Genomic DNA, 14,576 nt, shown 5'->3' with positions numbered 1-14,576 from the left:
TCCTCAATGGTGTTGTACAAATATATGTTAATGACAAGCATTGGCGAGTACCAGTTAAACTTTAAACCAGTAGAAAATTGCCACGTATAAGGGAAAATTCTTTAAATGTTGAGAACATGGCCAAAAACAATACAAAAATGTACAATTTAATTAATTTAATGAAGTAGAAAAGAAAGGCCAAGGTCAATGCTTACTGTAATGAAAGTGGCATGTTCAAATCAGTGGGTAAATAAAGGAACTTTTAATCACATATATTACACATTCATTAAAAATGAAGGGGGCCTGGCTCTAGCTCAGTTCTTTAAGTGGCTGCTTCCACAAAGCTGTCAGCCTCAGCTTATTCTAGTTTGATCCCCACAACCCTCCAGCCAGCCAAAAGTGCCCTGAAGGCATTCGAGGAGCAAAAAAAAAATCCTTATTCCATTAAAAATGAAGTTATTTCCATGCTCATAGCATATTATATAGGATATGCCAAATAATAAAAGTATTACTTAAATTTTTGTATCTATTGAAATCCTAATATTTAATTAAATAACAAATGTTAAAAGCCTATGTGGGCATGTATACACATTTGAGAAGTTCACATGTAAAGTTTGCATTGGTTCATTTGAATCCTGAGGTTTTCATGAAAAAAAAAATTAGTGGTGGTAAAGGTACCTGGCTGTCAAAGGAATTAATGTCTATTTCTCAACTTTGGTTCAAAAGTGTGGAATTGGGCCGGGCAGACAGCTCAGTAGAATAAGCGCTTGCCTGGTAAGCACAAGACCCTTAGTTCAATCCCTGGTACTGCAAATAAATAAATAAATAAAATAAATAAATATATGTGTGGAATTGTTTTTGATGATATATACCATCTCATTCATGTAGTTAAGAAAACCCTAAGTAGTGACTAAGATACTAGATGGAAGTGAGTCATAGGGTTAATATCAATCAACTGTACCTTCCAATGTAGTACAAACTGGCCTTGAACTTGCTTATGATGCCCAGGAGACATACTGCCTCAGCCTCCCAAGTGCTGTGATTATAGGCGTGTGCCACACTACATCTGGCTTGGTTCATAATTTAATTCATTCCGCAATTCTGGTCACAAAACAACTTGGATGAGAACCAAATCAAATTTCTCCATAAGGTCAACATCAAACCTAACCAGTGAATTCGATTTGGTTCTCATCCAATTCAGTTAATGACTAGAATCATGAAAACAATTAAGTTTGTGAACTGAGGTATCACTGTACCAGATTAATATGGGTGCTTGGAATTAAATTTAGTATCTTACTTCTGCAATTCACCCTTTAAAAAGTCCCTTTTAGTTGACATTTTCCTTATGAGTATAGTCATCTCATTATATGGCAAATGTTTTGTTAGATATACTCAAATTTATATTTTTATTATCTAAGTAGCATGTTTATCCAAGAGAAATAGAAACGATACAAGCAAAACTTCATAATACAGTTCCAAAGTTTTTATACTAGCTGTAAGCAGTTTTTGCTAGGTTATTATAGTTTTATGATAAAATATTGATTTAATGGATTTAATGGTTGTTTTTCACTCATAAAGAACCAGTTTTTCTCTTTTTAGGATAAAATATGCACCCACGCAAAATGAGCACTCCATATCTTGCTCATTAAATTATTCTAATACTTCAGCAGAATCAGAAACAGGTGGTTTTTCAAGTCTCATTGTCTCTAGGGCAATATTTAGCTTAGAATTTTAAAAAATTATGTGCTCTTGCATTTTTGAATTCTTGTTTTTGCTTAAGAACTCCATTCTAGTCTAATCCACATCTATTACTTTGGGCATGTTATGATTTGTGTTTAGATGTCCCTCCAAAATGTCACACAGTCATGGAGTTTTTTTCCAGAGGTGGCTGAACCTAGTGTGTGATTGATCTGTAGTACAATGCTGGGGTTAAGGGTGCTGGGATTAACGGTGGGTGATTGCTCATCAGTACACTGACTATGGTATTGGCACTACCTTAATCCTGGCAGACTGGATACAACATAAGGGACAGGTAGAGACCTTTCTTTGTTGTTTTTGCTGTCCTCTACCACCATGAATGGTTGCCCCTCTTCCATGTGCCACCCTGCCTTAGAGCCAGCAGATTATCCAACTGAAACCTTTACAAACTATGAACTAAATAAATCTTTCTTCCTTTGACTTTGGGTGTCGGTTATTTTGTCCCAGCAATGAGAGTAAAGTAGTTAGCACATAGCATATGCTGCTCAAAATACAACTCTGTCCTCTTGTTACCCACTCTAGGTTGTCCACTTTGTAAAAGGGTTTGCACTATAAAATCATAAATTATGAGAACCTGCAGGCCTTTTAAATCCTGCCCTAAATATTGGGGCGGGGGAGAGAAAACCCACAGAACGGTGAGTCTGCAAAGTTGAACTGTGAAACAGCAAAGTGTTGTACCCTACAAAGCCCCTGCTGACCACTTAGACTCCATTTTGAGTTCAGTCTCCATTCTGTACGCTGAGCTGTCTCCTGTTCTGTATGCATTACCCTCCCCCTTGTGTGACCTACTCTTGAACTGACCTGGTTTTGTCCAGATGTTCCCAAATATGGTATGCTTCAACCCTCGCCACCTGTGTTGTTCTCAAAAACGTCCAACGAGCTTGACTGCAAAATGTAAAAACAAATGAGTTGTTATCTCCCAAGTTCTCCTCTGTACGTTCTGTACTCTTCCATTCCTCACGCCCCTTGCGGTTTTAGGGCTTAAATACCCCTTTCTGCATAACTCAACACGCACCTTGGCTACCCGTGCTGAGAGTACACCACTGGGTACCAGCTAAAATAAAACCCTCCTTTCTCTTTAAAAAAATAAAAAATAAAAAATAAAAAAAATAAATTATGCCTTCTTGTTTAGGTAGGGTGCACCACAAGTAAGCTTAACTACCAAAAAAATTCCCAAATCTATAATTTATCCCTACCACTCCTTCACTACTGTACCTTTACCAATAAAGTCCGTAATTTATACCATCTGACTCTCCATAGTTCATTTGCAACTCTTCAGGTGATTCGCCAGGTGGTTCACATGCCTCAAATAAGGAAGGAGTTCAAAGAATATTTGTTACATTGGTTAAGGGGTGTATAGTTGTTTTCTATTTTCACCTTATTTTTCCAAAAAGATCATTCTTTAGTATGTATCAGTCTCTTTAACAAATACATAATATCCCATATTATGGAACAATTTAAAATACTTAACATTTTATCTATAGATATTTGACCATTTCGGCATTTTCTTATACAGACAATACTGCAATAAACATATCTTTGTCCATTTTCATGCATGTTCTGCAGCATATACAACTACTAATTTAGTCCTCATTTAAAAGTATGAACACATATCATGCCAGCCTTGCCCCTGGGCATACTGAGGCGGTGATGGAGTCCAGGCATGATGGTGCATGCATGTAATCACAGAACTAGGGAGGCACAAATCAGGAGGATCACTATGAGTTCAAGCTGCGTAGTAAGACCCTTCACACACACACACACACACACACACACACACACAGAGTTTTAACAAAAGTATGAACATCAGGGCTGGGAATGTAGCTTAGTGACACAGTGTTTTACTCGATGTGCAAGGCTCAGGGTTTGATCTTTAGGTTGGCAAAAAAAAAAAAAAGTATAAACCAAAGTTTCAACATTTCCATTTTATGTATAATACATACTGAGAAATGAGGTGAAAAATGACCAAATGAGAAGGGAAATGGGGGGAGAAATGAAGTGCAAGGGAAAAAAGGAAAACTAGAGGCAAAAGTTTGGTAAAGAGAGGAACAGGGGCTGAAGAGAGGGGAAGGGAATAGGAAAAAAAGAAGAAAGTTATACGATGTACAGGTACAAATTCCCTATGATGAATGTTATCACATTGTGTAACTAAAATGTACCATTACAATAAAAAGAAAAAAAATTGAAAGATATTGACAAATGACCACTGAAAGATGTTATATCAAATTACACTCTACTTCAGTTTTTAAGATTGCTTGATTCTCTGCAACAGTGATTTTTATAATTTATTTTATTTTGAAGAGTAAAAACAAAAGCAAGAACAATGATCAGAAACAAAGACAGAAACAGGGTAACATACAACAATATATACGTTATAGATTTTCAAAATAAGAATAGCTAATTAACAATGGTTGACATATTATCTATTTTTATTATCAAATCTGTTGCTCAGATTAACATATAGTTAGGAAAGATTGGATGTATGATTGAATGTTGCCTCTTGCTTTCAAGAAATCATAAATTTTTGTTCTTGTTGCTTTTTTTCTTTTATCAGCTTTTTCATAAAAATTATTTTAAAGAGAGTAATTGATATGACATTAGGAATAGTACACATTTAAAAGAACAAGATGACAGGTACTCAAGCATGGTTTTTGTTTTAAACATTGCTTTGCTCTATGTAGTTGCTTAGTTCACAGATGTCACCATACAGAATTAGTCAAGGTGAAACTTCTATACCTTCACTGCTATTTTCAAGAAACTGATGAAAATTCTTAGTACAGTTCTTTCAGCCATGTTGCATATATACTTGCATGCTTTTCCCCCTACCTTTTTTCTTGCCTTTTCTCTTTTTTCTCCTCCTCACTGTCTAATCCTTAAGTTCCATTTGTATCTGTTTTACTGTATCTGTTATACCTTTCAGGTTTTATTTCTTCTTTCGGGTTCTTACACTAGGGAAACACGCTGACATTTACACGTGTAGGTCTGGTTTGTTTCACTTGAGTATAACCACTAGTTGCATCCACTTACCTATGAAGGCTTCGAGTCTATCTCACTTTATAGCTGACTAATACTCCATTGTATAAAAGTACCACATCTTTCTCATCCATTCCTCAAGTGATGGCTATTTTGGTTTTTTTCCAAGATTTGGCTATGATAAATTGTGCCGCTATGAACATGGGTACACAAATATCACTATGATATGATGTTCTCAGTTCTTTTGGGGAAATACCCAGAAGGGGAATAGCTAGATTGAATGGGATTTCCAGTAGTCAATACCCCAAAATCAACAGCTTTCCTTTACACAGATAATAAACTTACTGAGAGAGAAATTAGAGAGATAATACCCTTCACAATAGCACCCACAAAAATGAAACACCCTAGGAATATGAGGAAGTCAAAGATCTTTACAATGACAATTAGAGTACTCTGAAAAAAGAATGAAGAGGATTTCAAAAAATAGAAAGATATTCCTTGCTCTTGGATAGGAAGAACCAACATTGTGAAAATGGCCAAACTCCCAAAATTGTTTTACAGTTTCAGTGCACTACCTATCAAACTACCACAAACATGCCTCACAATCTAAAGGAAACATTCCTAAAATTTATTTGGAACCAGAAAAGACTTAGAATAGCAAAGGTAGTCCTGGGCAACACAGGAAAGGCAGGAGGCATTATAATACCAGACTTGAAATTGAAATTATACTACAAAGCTACTGTGATAAAATCGGCATGGTACTAGCAAGAAAAAAAAAGTGTGGATCAGTGGAAGAGATTACAAGATGTAGATATAACCACAAGCACACTGAGCCATTTAATTTTGACAAAGGGGCCAAACATGTTCACTGGAAGATAGCCTCTTTAGCAAATGGTGGTGTATAAACTGGCTCTTAACATGCTGAAAACTGGGGCTGGGGAGATGGCTCAGTAGACTAAGCACTTCCCTGGCAAGCGCAAGGGCCTGAGTTCAATCCCCATTCCTGCAAACAAAACAAAACAAACAACAAAAAAACCAACCCAACAACAACAACAACAAAAAATGCTGAAAACTACTAGACCTGATTCTATCACCATGCACTAAGCTAAAGTCAAAATGGATTAAAGATCTAAACATTAAAACATAAACACTAAATCTCCTGGAAAAGAAAATAAGTGGAAATCTTGAAGATATAGTGATAGGCAAACAGTTCACGAACAAAAATCAAACTACACTGGAAATATTTCAAAGAATTAAAAATTGGGTCCTCCTCTTATTGAGAAGTTTCTGCACATCAAAATAAATCACCAGCAGAGTGAAAAGACAACCCACAAAGTTGGAAAAAATCTTAACCAATAATCACTCAAAGGTCTTCTATCTGGACTATATAAAGAACTAAAAAAAATTAGGGCCCCCAAATTTAAAGACCCAATACAAAAATGGGGATCTCAAATGAATACATACTTCTCAGAGAAGGAAATACAACAGGCAAATAAGTACCTGAAAAAATTACTCCACATCACTGCCCATTTGAGAAATGCAAATTAAAACAACACTGAGATACCATCTCACCCCAGAAAGAATGACTATCATACAGAAGTCAACTAATAACAAATGCTGGAGAGGCTGCATGGAAGAAGATACCCTTCTCCACTGCTGCTCAGAATGTAGGTTGGTACAACCACTATGGAAATCAGCGTGGAGACTGCAACAGTGAGGTGAAGATTTGACTGCACATTAGAACCTATGGAACTTTGTGAAAATGATCAAGATTCAAGTTCCCCTCCAGACCAATTAAACTAGCATCTGTGGAAACACTTTGGGCATTCATATCTTCTAAAACCTCTCCAAGTGATTTCTGTTTGACCACTGAATCATTATTCCACACCTTCACCAACAAGTAAAAATTGTTCTACTGAGATCTAGAAATTCTATTTCCAGCAGTTTTTCAGGAGGAATACTTTTACAAATGAGCATTGTACAGCATAGGAATATAATTTGGGCTCCCATAAAAGGCAAAGGAGTTGAGAACCTTGGCATTGAAATTACAAAAAAAAATTGGGGACTTGTAGTCAAGACTGTTATTTACTCTGGCCTGCAGTGTATGATGTATTTCAAGTTCTTGAACCATACAATGGAAATTGTTAGCTAGAGTCTCCAGTTACCTTTTGGTGTTAAGGAATGCAGTCAGTCTCACATTATTTGGATATACAAAGTTTAATGCACGTGACTTTCATGTATTGTTTGGTTTTCTTTTACTAACATGGAATTTTACATTAAAATAACATTTCATGAGTAAGCAAGGAGAATATTGTTTTCATAGTTCAAGGCCAAGCACATGAAAACACATTACTCCCTACATAACTCTTTCCTTCATTTAATGATAACATTTTTGAAATTTTGTTCATTTCTGACACATTTTAGAGCTTTCCACAAAGGATCTACTTGGGCAATGAGGAACAGTGGGAGTTTCCCCTTCGCCATGTAAGATTAAAAATAGGGTAAGAAGGATAAGGGAAATACTTTTACTTATGTCCTTTATACCTCGTTTTATTTTGGGTGGCACAACCTGAAATCACTCTAGTTTGCTAAATTAAGAGTTCAACACATACAATAAGAAGTTGTTTCATTTTGCAATTTTCTGGAATTCTCCTTTCTTTCAGCAAAACTTTTGACAATTACTACTTAATCAACATAGCACCTTTAGGGGAGAGGTGGTCAGAGCTCCTTTAAGATCTCATTACAGTGGACAGTATATTGTTCTACCTGGAAGTAGGTGTGTAGAGATGACTCCAAATCTATTAAAGCAAAATTTGCATGCTGCTGAAGACTTCTAATGCATGCTTATACTTCTTTAAAGCTTATAAAATGAAAAATCATTTTTACCTGAAGAATTCAAAATATATTACCTTCATAAACATGTAACTATAAAACAGTTGAGTGAAGTTTGTTTCATTAATAAACTGCATTCTGTTTGAGCTGTACTTGTATGTATCTATCACTTGCTAATTTATTGACTGCCTACTGCTTACATATGCATCAGTAACAGTTCAGGAATACACTTTTGGAATGCACTGTCAGTACAGCTACATTTTTCAGTCTTCTGTTTTAAATCTAGTTCACAACTCACAGTGTCACAACTTTTGTCAACTGGTGACACTTTCAAATTTCTGAATTTGTAGACTATATGGTAAGGATAACAATAAAGGAGTAAAAAGAAAATAGGGAAATGATATACCTATGTACATACTACACTCTTAAACTTTCATTAGCTTCTGAGGTCCATTGTCTTTACATGCATAGAGTTAAACCCAATGGAACAGAGATGTTATTCAATTTTTGTTATCAATAAAATATATATGTAATCTTTACAGTGTTATAACATGTTTTGGCTGTGAGAATAGCAAAGATTTAACTTCCTGTACTAAATATTGGCAAGTATAATGAACAGACATTCATGTTCTGTGAGCTGAGTGGGGATTTGTTTTGAAGATTAATTCAGCAATATAAATTTGTGGGGCCACAGATAGCTCAGTAGAATAAATGCCTGCCTGGCAAGCACAAGAACTAAGTTCAATCCCCGGCACTGCAAAATAAATAAATAAATAAATAAATAAATAAATAAGTAAATAAGTTTGTAAGTGCCCATAAGCGAAGCAGCCCTTGAAACCCAAGAGCTGGCTGGACACTTGAAGTAAGGCCATAGACTTGTTAAATATAATTTCACAAAATATTAAATTGTTATTCATACACAACTGTAGGAATGTAAAAATGGCACAGCCACTTTGGAAAACATATCTACTCCATGATCCAGCCATTGCACTAAGTACCTAAAGTATACATCCATAGAAAAACTTGTGAATTCATAATGGCTTTATAGTAATAATCAAAATTTAAACAAAAATGTCTGCACAATAGTGCAAGGACAAACTATTGTAAAGTCATATAGTGGACTATTGAAAGAAAAAAAAACTAATGGATTATTGAAACATAACCTAGATTAAATTCAATTACCCTGAAATAAACTAGATTTCCTCCTTCAAGAAGAGTGATTAAAATCTAAAAGGTACAATAGATATTGTAAAAGGGAAAGACTGTTCAATGGGAACAAAAAACTTGGATAAGGAAAAAGATGAAATAAGGGGAAAAGATGTATCTATGTATACAAGCAAGATACCCTGGATGACTGTGTTGCTGATTTCTGCTGGCCTATAGAAGCGAGTAGCTAATGCTTAAAGTTTTTTCTTCTCCTTTTTAATTTCTTGTACCTTTTTTTTTTTTTTACCTATTTTGCATGTTCATACCTGGTAATCTAAACAACTAATTTGAAGATAACATTATGCAATACCATTGTTGAATTCTTATTATTTTAATGAAATCCTGTATTTTTTTTCTCTGTCATTTCTAATGTTTTACCGTTTTGTCTTCTTTAAAAAAAATAAGTACATGCTGTATGATTCTCTATAATTAGAAAGCGTATCAATAGTTGCCTGAGGATATGGGGACACAGAGAATAGTGAGAGAATTATGGGCATTAAGAAACTTTCAGAGGTAATGCATGTGTTTGCCAGTTTGATTGTTCTCATGACTTAATATACACAGCAATATTATCAAATTATACAGTTTATTCAACTTAATGTCAGTTGTATTTCCATAAAGCTACTGCATAGAAAGTACTGTGAGCCTGGTGTAATGGTACATCCCCGTGATCCCATCATGCAGAGGCTGAGGTAGGTGTTTATCATTTGAAATTAGCCTGGACATCTTAGTAACTTAGTGAGACCCTGCCTAAAAGGGAAAAATATAAAAAATGGCTGAGGATGTAGCTCAAGCCTAATGTCATGGGCTCGATCACCAGTACCCAGCCCTGAGAAAATTGCAAAATAGCATCTGGATGTTATCTGACCTTCTTGATAACAGTGTGCATTTTCCCTGTGGCAGGTGTATATAGGATTTTGCTCTTACCCCATCAAGCTAACCTAGAGAAAGTATCCAACAACTGATTCAACCTGGGAAAGTGTACAACATTTTGCTCTGAGTGAACAAGGAACTAGAAATTTGGTTTGCTGGACTAGGACACCCACAACCAAAATATATATATATATATATATATATATATATATATATAGCAAAATTCAACTTTGTTACTATCTATTGTCATATAGTAGAATATAGTAGATATGAAACAGAGTAATATTAAAAAAATTCTGAAAAATCTGTGTAATAATAAATTGGAAAGAGGAATTGTGTTGCTAAATAGAAGTGTGTTGCTAAATACTATACTTCTATTTTTATAAAAGAAAAAATTATACACAACACTCACATCTGTAAGGTGGAAGTTTATTTTGACTCAGTTTATAGAGGTTTCAATACATAGTCAGCTAGCTTAAAGGCAAGGAAGCAAAGCAGAGGACAAATATCTCCGGCATGGCTGGCAGGAAGCAGAGAGACAGATCAAGAAAGGAGAGAGACACACCCTTCTAGGCTACACACCCAGCGACCCACCTCCTTAGTCTATAAACCAAACTACACCTATCAGTATCATATTTATCATTAAACTCATCAAAGGACTAATCTACTGGAAAGTACAGAATCATGCCGTGATCCAATCATCTCCCGAAAGTTCTATCTATGAGCACATGAGGCTTTGCAGGTACATCCAGTAAACCATAATACTATATATTTTAAGAGAATATGCAATGAAAGATTACAACATTATATAACAAATATTAAGAGGAACAGTATTAAGGGATTCAAAAATACTTTACAGAACCATTTATTACACAACAAATGTTCACGATATACAATTAGTGTGGGGGCAGACAAATTACAAATAATAGTTATAGCATGATCTTGTTTTAATTTCTTAACTGCAAATCTCAAAGCATACACTTGATAGTTTCACATATAAAAGATGTTTTCCACAACTCAGACCAGGGGTTGTAATTCCTACTGAATCTCAGAAACTCATGTTATCGCCCCAAAGCCCTGAAATGTTTTCTGAGCTATAGACTTCTGGGAATCATTATCTTGTACTCTGAGACAGTAACATTTCTCCTTGCCTTCCTATTCTATATTGGTGGAACTTCAATTATGGATTCCAATTTTTCCAATTAAGTTTATTCTCTTTTAGCTAGTTCAAATGCAAACTGGGCTTGCCTGCTAGTAAAAGATGTTTTGGATTTTCATGTGATTCATAAAATAAATCTAAGTGTTAGTTAAGAAAGGCATAATTTTGTAAAGAAATCAACTACCTTCTAAATGCAGCGTGTTAAATAATATTTAGAACAATTCCAGTTCTTTAAAATAACGGATAGAAAAAGGTAGGCTATATAACATTTTACTTCCTTGTATGACCCACTTCTACATCTTGTTTAACAAATTTTTGGGTACCAAGTATTTCCTGGGTACGTGAAGGCAAAATATACACATCCATCTCAGCCTTTCCTCCTGACCTAGAGCTAACTATAGCCAAATATCTAGTGGACATTTGGAAGAAGTTAAGAATTGTAACATCTTGCAAAGATGCCACCCACCCCAAAATTAAACCATTAAAACTAAGTGCTCTGTGAGCTTTGAATACCATTACCTAAAAAATATTGAAGTACTGTAAGCTAGGTGTTGAGAGCTAGGGGTTGGTGTTAGACAAAACAGCTATATCAACTGCCTGTTATGAGGGTCAAGAAGAGAGTATTTAACCACTGTAATTCTCCTTGAAGGATGCCCAGAATGAGTTCCAATACAAAACTAGTATTTTATTCACATGATCACTGCAAGAGGAAAAAAACTTAAAAAAACATAGTGCCAACATAATGTCTGACAAAGAGCATCTAGTGTCTTCTCTCCACGTCTACTTCTTACTTCTGTAAATTAACTATGGCACAATGAAACTGCCTAACTAAGAGCTGTAAATGTAATAACTAAAATGTAAAATGTTAACTAAGGTCACATTTTGTCTGAGATTCAGTTATTTTGCTTGAGTTCCAGTGTCTCTGGAATAGGAGAAAAATACAGATCCCTCACAACAACCCCTGCTCCTTATACTACAGTGATAGGGTACATATATACATACACACACGCCACAAATATACCTATAGGTACTATTATTTTTGTTCATATACCTTATTTTTGTAACTGGATTACAAATGCAACATTTTCTTTTTTGCCATTTGAAGCCACAAATGTATCTAAGCAGATATTAATGATGAAGCTAAGCTTACTTGAAATAGCTGGCTTACCTAGTGAAGTAAAATTTTAAATATGCCCATCTAGACAACACAAAAATCAACAAGTACTTTCAGATGTTAATATCATTTAATACACACAAAAATATTCTAGCTCAGAGCTAAGAGTCTCACAAGAACACTGCTGAAGATGTAATGTTTACCGTGTATACTATAATGGTAAATGCAAGGGTCTTTGGAATATACATCAGAATCTGTTCTTTCATTTCTGGCTCACTTTACATTGTTTCAATAATCTCTTTAACTTCACGGAAAATGTCAGTAAGGGTATTGTAGCTCAGGTGATCAACAACTACAATGGAGCCCTTCCTTATGTGCTCCTTTATGTTAATAAATATGGCCACAGCACTAACGAGATTGGCTTTTGCCTCTTTCTGATTAAAGATGAGCTTCAATACTGCCAGTGCCTTCATATTGATCAAATCTCTGGCTGCAATTGGATTTTCAGACATATTCAAAAGTACTTTTAAAACAAGATTTCTGGTTTTACGATTTCCCTGAGACAGCAAATTGAGAAGCTCTGAAAAGTAACTGGCAACAATATAGTGATGGACAGAATCAGTAGTCAGTTGCCCAAGTATCTTTAATCCAGTCTGCTGTCCAGGTGAGTTCAAGGGGAAAGACACAGTTTCCTTACACATGTGCTTAACATGTAATTCAACCTTGCGCTGTCTTTCATCCTCTGAAAGAGGATTCAGAGTAATTACAGTTTTCTTTCTCCTTTCAGCGGAAGGAAAACTGAGCAAGCTTTCAATAAGTGTCACCACACCCACTTCATTAATGAATTCTTGGGCAAATGGATGAACATTATGGATGCCCATTGCAATCTGTGCTATTTTATGAATGAGAGGATCAGTGGTTGACTTAAGTATGCTTACAAGTTTTTCAAACTCTTTAGAATCCAAGTAGCATTCCATTTTGCAAGGGCAAGCAAATGGCTTAATACCATTCGCTTCCCTGATCCTAATTTGCTCCCTAATTTCATCAATGGTCTGGAGGCATGGCTCAGAACTAAATGGGAACTCAGGAATAGACAGTGAGCTTGAGCAATCATTCCCAGAAGAGCAAGCTGCTGCTCCAGACCCAGAACGGCTTCGTCCTTCAGCTGAGGAAACAACAACATATGAAGAAGGTCTTGTCTCAGCTGGGGTCTGGGATCTAAATCCTAGCACTGCTGGTGTTACAGCAGGGGCTTTGGGCCAGATAGTCACCTCAGACCAGTCCTTGGGTCTATTTTCTTGATTAATTTCAATCTTAGGCAGAGGTTTAATTATCCTGTATACAGGTTTGGGCTCAGGGTCAAAACTATTGTCATCTCCTTCCCAAAACCAGTTCCCTATAACATTCTCTTCTTCTTCATCAACCCCTGACGTAGACTTACAAGTGGCTCCAGCCACAGACTCCTCAGCACATACCTGAGGACGGGTATCAGCTTTACTTTTATCTTTAGCACTGGAATGATTGCCAGCCTTTTCTCCCTTCCAGCCCCAGGTATTGATGCTGTCCTCTTCCCCAGCCCAGAGCCAGTTATCAACACCAACCTTATCTTTACATGTGGAGCTGGTGACCCGATTCTCAGCCTTGGAACTTACATCTCTCACTGCTTTCACTGGAGCCTTGGGCTCTGACACTGCCCCTTCCTTCATCTCAGCAACAACCTTGTTTTTAGATGTTACCTTCACCTCTGCCACTACATCTGCTTTATGCCCTGCTTTGGATTTTGTTTTGGATCGGGTCTTGGCTACTGGTTTGACTGCAGCAGTAACCTCCTTCTCTGCTCCAGTTTTAGCCTGTGCTTTTGCTTTTGTCCTTTTCCCACTTTTGGCCTGGCCCCTAGCCTTACTCTTTGCTCCAGCCATGTTGTTGAAATCCAGTTATATTCAGCACGTAACAGCTCAGTATCTTTATGCTTTTTCACTAGGTCACAGATAAGCTGTAGTAAAAATCACTTGTGAGATTAGCAGGTCGGGGACTGGGGAGATGGTTCAGTAGAATAAGTGCTTCCCTGGCAAGTGCAAGGGTCTGAGTTCAATCCCTGGTTCTGTCAAAAAAAACCCAAAACAAACAGATTAGCAGGTCACAAAGTTCCCTTTCCAAACACACAAACTTTCTCAATGATATGACCAGAGTACAGGCACACTCAGATGATGGTTTCTGCCAATTTAAGGTCAGCACAGCTGTGGATATAGACAGACCTGAGGTGGAAGAAAGAAATGAGTTTTGAGTCTCCCCCATGTTTTCTTCTCTATGCAGACAGCCAAATATAAAGATATATGGATAGAGACAGCTTGTACATTAGGAGTCAATTAGTAGAAAACCCAATTATCTCATTTTATCCCTTGTACATTCCCAACATATCCCACCCAGACACTACCATTCTTTTCTATCAAACACAACAGGGACAATAGATATCTTACTAGAATGGGAGAGGATAATGAACACTCTGTCCCTTTGGATCCATACTAATACACACCACTAGACACATCAAATTTATCCATACAGGTGTCATATCAACCTACACTGATCCGATATAATCTTCTACTCCTTCCTCACTTCTAGTTTTGCTAAGACCTATAGATGACCTAAGGTTGACCTATAAACAAAAATATAGGCAGGATTAGA

General features: G+C 36.2%; 1 protein-coding gene across 1 annotated transcript; it reads right to left on the bottom strand.

Moving 5' to 3' along the window:
• Positions 1-10,687: 10,687 nt before the first annotated feature.
• Positions 10,688-13,984, bottom strand: Bhlhb9 (basic helix-loop-helix family member b9). The gene has a single exon (XM_004643347.2). The coding sequence runs from the start codon at positions 13,811-13,813 to the stop codon at positions 12,173-12,175; it is 1,641 nt and encodes a 546-aa protein (XP_004643404.1). The 5' UTR covers positions 13,814-13,984; the 3' UTR covers positions 10,688-12,172.
• Between the last annotated feature and the right edge of the window lie 592 nt (positions 13,985-14,576).

Source organism: Octodon degus, unplaced genomic scaffold (genome assembly GCF_000260255.1).
Source record: "Octodon degus isolate 3935 unplaced genomic scaffold, OctDeg1.0 scaffold00171, whole genome shotgun sequence".
Lineage (NCBI taxonomy): Eukaryota > Metazoa > Chordata > Mammalia > Rodentia > Octodontidae > Octodon > Octodon degus.
Note: the sequence above shows the minus strand (reverse complement) of the source record. Positions and strands in the feature narration are given on the sequence as shown.

Excerpts from the sequence above, each read along its gene's own strand:
- Bhlhb9 (XM_004643347.2), bottom strand. The coding sequence starts at position 13,813 with ATGGCTGGAGCAAAGAGTAAGGCTAGGGGCCAGGCCAAAAGTGGGAAA.